The sequence below is a fragment of the Sceloporus undulatus genome, chromosome 1 (assembly GCF_019175285.1).
Source record: "Sceloporus undulatus isolate JIND9_A2432 ecotype Alabama chromosome 1, SceUnd_v1.1, whole genome shotgun sequence".
NCBI classification, from domain to species: domain Eukaryota; kingdom Metazoa; phylum Chordata; class Lepidosauria; order Squamata; family Phrynosomatidae; genus Sceloporus; species Sceloporus undulatus.
The window spans coordinates 53513872-53524795 of NC_056522.1; the positions used below are offsets into that span (position 1 = coordinate 53513872).

At 37.7% G+C, this 10924-nt stretch overlaps 1 protein-coding gene across 6 annotated transcripts in view; it reads left to right on the forward strand.

Annotated features, from left to right (window-relative positions):
• The window catches only part of BTBD9 (BTB domain containing 9), a 191559-nt gene extending 180906 nt beyond the window's left edge, over nt 1-10653 (forward strand). For all 6 annotated transcript variants that reach the window (XM_042443783.1, XM_042443768.1, XM_042443776.1 and 3 more), the window contains one exon: nt 9049-10653. In XM_042443783.1, coding sequence (XP_042299717.1) covers nt 9049-9216 — 168 coding nt within the window. In that variant the 3' untranslated portion in view covers nt 9217-10653. The remainder of the gene's footprint in view (nt 1-9048) is intronic.
• The last annotated feature ends 271 nt before the right edge of the window (nt 10654-10924 follow it).

The following is a 10924-nucleotide window of genomic DNA, read 5'->3' on the forward strand; positions in this document are numbered from 1 at the left end:
TTTTATTTTATTTTTCTCATATACATATATAATGTTGTGTTGGTTTTGTTCCATCTTCTAATTCAAGCGAGGTTAGGAAGTAGATCAGATTCGACCTAGAGGATTTGCTGTAGATCTGCAGGGCTTTCTTTCTGGTTCAGTTTTTTAAATAGTAGCAAAAACAGAATAATCTTCTCTACCTAAATCCAGCTGCTAATAGAAAGGGGGGATGAAGTAGCTAGGAGTGGAGTCACTCTATTCAGTTCTGGTAGTACAAAATAAATTCTTAGGCTCAGAAGTGCTCAGAGGTTCCATACTGTTTAAATGTAAAGATATATCTTTTGTTGGCTGTGGTTGGTGGATCCTGGGGTTTTAGAATTAGGAGTGCATATTATGCAACTTCTTTCATTATGTCTAACACCAACATGAGAATATTTACTGATGGTTATTATAATTGTTGTTGTTACTGTTGTTGTTACTGAACATTTTTATAACACTTTATAACATTCAAGGTGCATCACTTAGTTGCTCTACAAGTTAAGATATAACTGAAATAGAGACTAGTTTGTCAAAGGCCTCTTAATGTATTTCACTCTCTGGTGTACTGTGCTATGCCAGCTCTGTTATTAAATATGTAATATTACATTTTGCTACTGCTGCTGCTGCTATTGAAATTCTTGTATCATCAATTCTCATATTTTACAACATCTTTTATAAGTTGTTGTTAACTACTGTGAAGTCAACTTGGACTTACAGTGACACTATGAGTGAAAGACATCCAAGTTACCCTGTTATCAACAGCCCTGCTCAGGTCTTGCAAACTCAGAGCTATTTATTGAGTCTGTCTACCTATAATGAGGTCTTCCTCTTTTCCTACGGCCTTCTACCTTGCCAAGCATCATTGCCTTTATTAGTGAGTCATATCTTCTCATGATGTGTCCAGAGTACAACAGTCTCAGTTTAGTAATCTAAGGTCCAAAACATACTGCAGAAATAATCCACTTTGAGATTGCTTTAACTGCCCTGGCTCAGTGCTAGGGAATCCTGGGAGCTGTAGTTCATTGTGGCACCACAGCTCTTTGAACAGAGAAGGCTTAATGTCTGACAAAACTACAGTTCCCAGAATTCCATAGGATTGAGCCAGGGCAGTTATTGTCAGGAAATGGAATATGGGACATGCAGTAATTGAAATGAAAAGATGTATGTGAGAAGCAAAGAGACAGAAAGGCTTGTATAAAGAAAATCACAGGTGCAAAAATAGTTAAAGCAATAAGACTTGGAAATCAAAGTCACTTAAGAATAAACATTGATAACACCTGAAACATGTCTCAAGGGCAAGACCATCAGGGGCTGGTTACAGACCGGCACTTTAGTGCGTGACGAGCACGCACTAGGGTTACAAAAGGGCGGTGCTTCCGCACCGCCCTAACCCTAGTGCTTGCTCGTCACGCATTAAACGGCGGCGGCCCTTCCATACGGCCGCCGCCGTGAGGACGTCACGGCCGCGCCGCCTCTAGACGGGGCAGCACGGACGTGACGTCCTCAATCCACGGCAGGGCGCCTAGGGCACCCTTTCCGCGGACCAGGAAGGAGCTCCGTTTCGGAGCTCCTTCCTGGTCTGCAGCTCCGCTTTGCTTCGCTGGGCGCAGCCTTCAGACGGCTGCGCCCAGCGAAGCAAGGGAGAAAGGGGCCAAGCGGCCCCTTTCTCCCCCTCCCCGCCACCGCAGGGTGTCCTTGGGGCTTGAAGCCCCAAGGACACCCCTTTTCAGGCTGCGGGGAAGCGGCGTTTTGCTACTTCCCCACAGCCTGAAAAGCGGCGGATCAGGGCCTCAGCGGCTGCCGTTCTGGCAGCTCAGGCCCCGATCCGGCGGGGAAAGGGGCGGGTGCAGCCCCTCAAAGAGGCGGTCTGTAACCCGCCATAGTCAGGGGTTGGACTTAGGTCTGGGGAGAGTAAAGTCAACCAATCAATGTGAAAGTACACACCCAGTGGGTGGCAACTAACAGTAACAATAATTGCCAGTCTTGCCCATGTGTTTGTTTGGGAGGGTTGGTGAATTGGTGGATTGGTAAACTGTGGGAATTTTGAAGCGTTATAGGGCTTAGACAATGTGTTGCAAAGTTTCTTTTGTTATTTTATTAGTTGTACTTAACCAGGTAGCAGAATAAAGCAGTATTCTTGTTTAGACTACAAACAGTGTGTTTTCTTGACTGCTGGAAGCAGTGCCAAGCAGTGGGAACAAGGACCAACAAATCCTGAGATGGAGATATCCGGATAAGTGAGAGAGAGCTTGAAGACGTTTGTCAGGACCTTCAGCATCTACTCTGCAACTCTGCTACATTAGCAACACAACAACCACTGACCAAAACTGGTCAACTCAGCTTTACCAAGTTGATGTGGAGTTACAGCCTGAGGTTATGTGTAACAACTCCCATCATCCCTGACAGTTATTATTGGTCTTTAATTAAAATGCAAATATTACATACACCAAGCTTACATCTTTATGTGACATCTCTTTTTTTTTAAATTGAAAAATGCCTCCAAAGCTCTGTGGCTCTTAATTTATTGGGGAAACCCTCAGTGATCCCTGATCAAACATTACTACTAGAGCCTCTGTGTCCATTAATATGCAGTTAAAATACTTAAAACATATCCCATTGGTACAACTGTAATCTTTCTAGTCAGCTGCATAATATGTATGCATTGCTACATCTTAAAAGTAAACCGTTAACCCCTGAAAAACTCCATCCCTCTAATTGCAGGACCCGTGTTCCCAATTGAATAAATGATAAATAGCCATACAGTAATTTCATGTACCCAAAATTTACAAATATAAAATTATATATATTTATCATTGTATCAAGTCAGTAATAAACTTATGAAGTATCCCCAAATTGTACTTATTTATCGTTTATTGAGAGTGTAAATATGACTGCAGCAAATATCATTTTGTGTACTATATCACCTAAAATAATCCAATGATACCTTTTTTTCGCAGATGTAGTCATGAAGGTTAACAGTTATTTGCCTGTCTTCTTCTGTCTAGGCACATTCAAGGATCGGGTTGATCAGCTAAAAAGGGCACTATTCAGTCTCACACATAGTAGCTCTTATCTCTCCAAAAATCTCATCCACATCCTTGAATCTGAAAAATATCCAAAATAAACAGGACAAACAGCTACCCTAGGTACTTATGATTAGCTGGAATCTCAAAGTGAAGGAGAATAGACCCACAAAAAAATGGGTAAAGACATGAGCATGATACCCTTCTGAAGTGCCTTTTCAGCATAGAGCTTAGGGCATCATTTTATACCGATTTAGGTCCTACCTAGAAAGTCAGTTCCATAAGGCAATGCAAAAGGACTCCTGTTTGGCACCTTTGCCACTGGACTGTATTCTGTGTCCCCCATAAGACTAGTTAAGATGACTAGTGACCTGGAGCAGCTCCTAAACTCAGCCCCCTTTGGACTTTTGTGTGGGCTATTCTAAGTGATAGTGCAGAAAATAAATAGTAAAATAGCCAGCAGCCCTAATATCTACATACATGAACCTACAATGTGCCAGCTTCCCAGTGCTTTGCGGGCATGGCATATGCACGACACACGCCCTGACACTGCCCCACTGCCCACATGAGGGCAGCCTTTTGGCGCTCCAACAGTGTGTTTCGACACTGCACACCACCGGCGCACCAAAAAGCCACATCGACAGCAGAAAAGGCAGTGTTTTTCTGGCGCAAAAACGGGTAGCATTTTGCCGCTTCTTTTTGTGCCAGAAAAAATCCAGATCAGGACCTCGACATGTGGTTGCCATAGCCCCAATTTGGCCGTCTGTTTCGGCCCTTAGTTAAAATATTGATGATAACAGAAACATCAAGAAATTCAGGAGGTAACTAAGGAAGAAGATGAAATAAGCCACCACTTTTCCTTTCCACACTGGGCCTGTAGCCAATGAAGGATATGAGCCAATTGTGCCCATCCTGTTTAACATCCATATGAAAAAGAGATTGTCCAAGAATCTGGGTTTGTGGTGGTTTGCTGATGACACCCAACTCTATCTGTCCTTACCATCATTTTCACATAAGGCTGAATTCCCAGGACTGCATGAGAATGAGTTAAGACATGACAAAGATATTCATGCTCTATAAAACTATGGAACTGGAAATGAGAGGTGGCATGTTTAGACAGGTTAGCATTGCCTTTTGAAGAATCAGGATTACAATCTAGTATTTCTTAGCTGTAAGCTTGGATGCACAAATGATAGTTATCAGCTTTGTCTCATTCATCTACTGCATCCTTGAGACATCAAATTTAGCTATGATAAGAAATGCTCTGTTTAATTTTCTTTTGGAGTTTTGCAGTGTGCGAGCTAAGTTAGCGCCAGAGTACCTGAAATACCTATGGCTCCTGTAAATTTTCCCAGAAATTAGGGCCTGTAGGCCTCCTATGTATCCTGTTAATGTCAGAAGTGTTTTTGTTGTTATTTGTTGTTATTTCAAGAATGCGATAGAGAAAATTTCCGTGGCCACACCTGAATTTTAGAATTACCGTATATACTCAACCTCATATATAGGTTGAGGGCAGGTTTTGTGGGCCAAATTATGGATTTTGATATGACCCATGGATAAGTCGAGGGTAAAACTAAGGTACATATAATGAAGGATGTAAAGGACGAAGTAAAGGAAAACAAGTCCAAAGAACTTTTAAAATTCCATCAGGCATAACTATCAGTGCATATACTAAAGGTTGAATGGATGAGAGAGTAGAAGGGGCTCAGTGCTTCCAGGGCAGATTAAATTCTTGCCTTTCACCATATATATATATATAGAGAGAGAGAGAGAGTCAATTTTTCAACCTAAATTTCTAGACATATACATGAGTATATGCAGTATGTCCTTCAAGTAATTTCTTGTTTTCTGTTTGCCATTCCTCTGGGAGGCAAAATTGTTTTCTTTTTTGTTTGGCTTTCAACCTATCAGTTGACTGATTTTAATTGGATGGTTTTTGCTGATTATAGATGTCCAAAGTGCTATGTGTTGTTGTTAGTACTTTTTATTTCTTTGATGTAATTTTTAGGATATATTTTTAATGTTGTAATCTAGATGTTAATTAATTTTTATTGCTAGCTGCCTGGAGAAATCTTCTTTTGAAAAAGTTCAATATAAACATTCTTTAATTTTAAAATAATAGAAATAATGATGAGCATGATGATGTTGTGGCATCACATGCCCACTACATTTGGCTGCTGTTGCTGGTTCCTACTCATTAATCACATGGCCTTCTCAAGAAGATAATACTTTATAGATAATTGACCAACTTGCTGAAATTAAGTTTTCTCAGATTGTGTTGCTGATCACGGCAGCTGAAAAAAAGGCAACAGCTGTTGCTTTGAAAAATAATAATAAAAAGTACAAATAATTGCAGTATTTTGAGAAGTGTCCTTAATCAAAGCAGCAGAGCTACTCATGTGCAAATGTGGAAATCACCCTGACAATTGAAGGAAGAGCTATCATGTAAATATAGAAAATACTTTGCAAGGAAATGGTAAAGGAACAGCTGAGCATCCTTCAGAAAGCAAACAGGAGAAGGGTTTCTGAGGATTTTGACACTAGGATGAAAAAATAAACCCCTCCCCTTTTTTGGATTTTCTCATATGTTAGTGTTGCTTTGTCAGTCTGAAAATAGCAATGTTCAGTGAACATTCACTTACCACTTCCCCATCAGAGAACAGGTTTTCAGATAGACCGATTCCTTGCGATTTTTTAAAATAATATTTGTTTGAAAGTGAGGCAGTTAACATCAACAATAAGGGTGCAAGCAAGCATAAAGACAGATCTGGAACAACAGAGCACCCAGACCTGGAAGCCAAAATATTGCCAACAAAAAATTACTGCCCATCTCTGCTTAAACTACAAAACTGCTCCCCTTAACTGCAAGTCAGACGAGTATAATATGACTGTATTTTGGTGTTTTGTTTTAGCTATAAGCATCAAAGACAATTAAAGAAGCACCTTTAGTCTGAGATAATTTTGCATATTGAGAACAGTGGCTTACTTGGCACAAAATATTTTTAAAATTCAACAAACACAGTGACGGAAGCTGTACTTGCTTCATGTTTACTCCTGGGACCATGAATTCAAAGCTTTCCAGAAGATGATACAGAGGGTACAGCAGGCAACTCACTGACAACTCTGCTCAGTGTTCGCTGACACTCTAAAAGGCTAATAGGATTCTAGGCTGCAGTAAAGAAGAGATAGCATGGGGAGAATATTCTAATAATCTTGTAAAAATCAGTTGTTTGTTAGTAACTTGTTTCCACCTTCTCACTTCCAGAGAGATGACAGGCTTGGAAAATGCCATGTAAAATACCAAGAACATTCAGGCATTGTTAGAGTTGGTTTGAGGAAGGCTTTGAAAGATCTGGCAAAAAGAGGCAGAGTATTCCAATACTATTTATATATTGCCACTCAGTAAAGTTAATCGCCAATAGTTAGTGGATCAAATTTTATATTATTTTACAGAAGAATGTTGCAGAGCAATATCATCAAAATTAACCAAATTACATCCAATTTATATTTCTTTCATTTAAAATAAAATACTAGGAACAATAAATGAAAACAGGATTTTTCGTTACTACTACTGGCTCCTCACCTTATAATATGAAATTAGAAACATGTAGTCCTTCCCTATCCAGTCATGCTATATAATATCAATGTGTGGGGATAGAATGGGGTAGTAGAGGCAGATGATGATGATGATGATGATGATGATGATGATGATGATGATGATGATATTAACCTATTACCTTTTGGCATGATGATTTACAAAGAATGAAAAAAAGCTCCCCTGAGAGGCTTTCAGTTTAAAGTGATTCACCAGAAGGTCTTGGTGAGGCAGATATTCACATAACTGAAAACTGGAAGACCAAATATAAGAATAATCTGAATATATATTTTGCCACTGTAAAGACTTTAAATACATCTTTCAGTTCCTTTTTTCAGGGAATTGACCTGGGGAGTATTGGGAATACCCAAAGACCCAGAAGCAGTGAATGTTTGTTACGCACAGAGATTCTGACTTTAGAGATAAGGCTTCTGTCTCATCTGCAAGCCCTCTTCACTGATCTAAAAAGCAAAAGCAAACAACTTCGTTTATATACCACTTCATACTGTGAACTAACAGTGTCTAAGCAATTTACAACTGTAAGCTAATTGTCCCCAACAATCTGGATACTCATTTTAGCGATTTCGGAAGGATGCAAGCCAGAGGGCTAAGAAATGCTTCTGCAAGTACCATAAGACTACAGACTGAGAAAATATATGGTATCTTCTGAGAACTGTGAGAAACTCATCAGTACTAGTAGCATCACAAATATTTATGCAACAGCAAACTCTATGTCCATTTAACCAGAGGTCTACAAATTAGACTTTAAAAGTCCCAGAATTAGTGTTTATCATCCATTTTGTCCTTCCTCCAAGATGTTCTTGAATATTACTTTGACATGAACTTTAACATTAAAAGTGTGCCCTGAGCCCTCAGTTAGTTTTGAAGTTTACTATTATTAAAACCATATAATATGTTTCTAGTAAATCTTTTGAAATTAAATAATTTATTTTATAATCTGTGATTATCTCTGTGATAATACTGTACATTCCTTACATTCTATTTTTTCTCACAAGAATTTTTTTAAGTTGTGTCTAGCTCACTGATTCTCAAACAGTCGGATGGGACTCCTGGGGGAGGGGGGTTGAGAGTTACTCAAGGAGGGTGCAAGACTTGGAGGCCCTGATTCATCTCCTTCCAAACTTTTTTATGTGTCAAATTGGCACATACGTTGAGTTAAATATTGAATTTACTTAAATAAAACTGTTCTAATTTGAACAACGTTTTTTTCCTTACAAAATGTTAAAATAGAAATATATATGAATGTGCAAGTGAAAATATGCACACTATGTAAACAAAATATTTGTATTCATATATGAGTAGGGGTATGTGCAATATCCACATATAGATTAAGGAGGGGGGACCCAAGGGTAAAAAGTTTGAGTACTAGTGATATAGATAGTTTGGAAGACCTGAGATGAAATATTTGAAATTAAATAATTTATTTTATAATCTGTGATAATCTCTGCGATAGTTGCCAATTCTGGATACTTTCCTTTAATTCAAAAATGGAAATTGTGTGGCTCTCCAGATGTTATCTCAATGCAGTTCCTAGAATTTCTCTTAATTTACTAGGTTGGCTAGGACTACTGGGAACTGCGGACCACGTAACTTTTGGACCGATCACATAATTCCCACTCCTGGTCTAGATGGAGGCTGCGCAGGTTTTGACCCACCATGATGAGCGGAGCTGTTTTAAAGGTTTTTATATAGTCTTTGAATAACTTTTAATGTTTAATGTTTTAATTTTATAAACTGTTTAATTGTTTTAAAATAAGTCTTAAAAGACATTAATAAAAGTATAGGAGTTGTTTTTAAAATGATTAAACAATTTATAAAATCAAACATTAAACATTAGAAATCATTAAAAGACTATTTAAAAAATCTTTAAAATAGGACTGCACAACATTACACACCCCCACTCCAGTCAATTTCTGAGGTATATTTTATTGTTTTTAAATTTGCTGTTAGTTATCTTGAGTCCCTTTATTGAGAGAAAGGTGGGATATAAATGAATAAAATGGATGGACAGACAGACAGACAAAAATAATCTGGAAAGTTTTAATAGAAATATATCTTTTTGAAAAGTAAGTAGTCATGGGGCATGGTCTCACAGCACCATTACAGAAAAGACCTTATCCTTGCTGCTTATCTACTGCCAAGGAAACTTGGAATAGAATCTCAGTGAAGGTAAGGCAGATTTTGAACATGAATTTGAATTTAGCTAGGAAGCAAAGTAATGATATGTGCAAATGTTCCAAATTATACTTGTACACACAATAGTAAGGGCTGTAGCCTTAAGTTGTAGGGCCTTTGTCACAAGCTTTTCTCTGTCTTCCATTTAAGGCTACTTTTAGTCCTAACCATGCTTGTCCTCCAGTTTTATTACTTGACATCTCTTGTTGTTTTCAGGTGTTTCATTGTGTCCATTTTGAGTGTCCAGCCCAAACTGCTGCCCACAAGGAAGACATTAGTGAAGACGATATAGGCACAGGTGGACAGCAAATGGCATCCCACTCCCTACGAGCTTCAAGTACCAGCTCTGTGCACTCCCTTCCAGGATCTACTTCACACCCATAACTTCACCAACCATACAAGAGAATGGACAGGAGCATTTGTAACCCTTGTGCCATGATAATATTGTTCACCATCTACTTGTGTAGGCAACTCTTCATTCTCAGTATGGACAAAAGGGACCATACAGTACCTGGCAACTTGAAATGTTCATATGGAAAAGACTGTCCAAAGACATAATGGGGCTGCTCCACTTTTTCCATTTTGATAAAATCAGGATGTTCTACTGGGAATGAAAGTAGGTTTTTGGTTTTCATCAAGTTTCTTATTTACACCCTACCTCTTTAACTGAACTAAATCAGGTAAAGTTGAAGGAAAAAGAAAAAGCCAAGCCAAATCGTAATATGAACATGCCACATGAACAGTACAAAAGAGTGATAATTACATGTGCCTGTAAAATTCTCCAGCTAGGAAAGAGTCTTCTTCGAGAATGTTTATGGAAAATAAGTTTATGGAAACCAATTTTAATTTATTCTTCATCCATCTTTATTTGTAAATTGTAAGCCATTTCAAAATGTATGTATATATTTATATATATATTTCCTTTAGCTGCTTTTTTTCTCCTTTTTATTTTTTTGCTTTGGTTAGGTTGAAATACTTTCTTGTTTATTGTGTTATATCAGGTAGGTAGATCCACTTGATCTGCCTTACTTGTTTGATAAGGAAAATTTCTTAAGAAGACAATATATAAAATAATGCCGTTTAAGAAAATTGTATTAGAATTCTGAGTAATTGACATGATTAACAAAACTGTCACTTTTTACCCTTTTTTAAAACAGGTTGTCAGATTCTTAAGTATAGAAACAAATATTGATCTCATTAGAAATTTTTAAAATGTGCTTTAGTCTCTATAACTATAGATGTTCAACTTTTATTTTTAATTGGAAAGCTTATATGGCTGACCAACATTTCACCTACATTTGGTATGGATGGGAGCACAGTACTGGCAATGCATAATAAAGTATTTGTTTTTTAAAAAAAAATAGATTATAGTATTCCATTAGGGATTTAAAATAAACACTTCTAAGAAGCTTTTCACATAATCTCCATAAATACAAATTTGAGTTTTATAGTGAGATTTGGTTTTAAATGATTTACATCCTAGCAGTAACTCTCCTTTGTAACTTAATCAGATTATTGATTTGACTACCATTCTGATATTGTTCCCATCCACTATCCCCCAAATTCACTTGTTTTGCCTCCTTCTGCATTTGCCAGAGTAAAATAGTCTGTGCATTTATACATAGATACTGATGCCATTCTTCCATCTGATTAGGGGAAAACAAATATGTATCATGATTCATGAAGTATGTAATTTTGGAGAAAATTATTGTCAATTTGTGGTTATTGTGTTTTCTTTCTTCTTTCTAATTGTGTAAAATAGCTTGGTGCCAATTGTTTGTTTCAGCTATTGTGTCCTATAAATAACTGGTCAAAACTGTTGCACTGATTGAACTTACGTGACTGCGTTCTACTGAATGTTGTTTAGAATATTAGGTGGGAAGAAATAGAATGCATTATGGATTCTGAGCATTAAAGGAAAGCCCCCACCTCACTCCCAATATGCTATAAACCAGGGGTAGGCAATCTTTTTGAGCCAGGGGCCAGGTTGCTGTCCCTCAGACAACTGGGGGGGCAAAGCCAAAAAAATAAATAATTAATATATATATATATATATATACACACACACACACATACATACATACACCAGTAC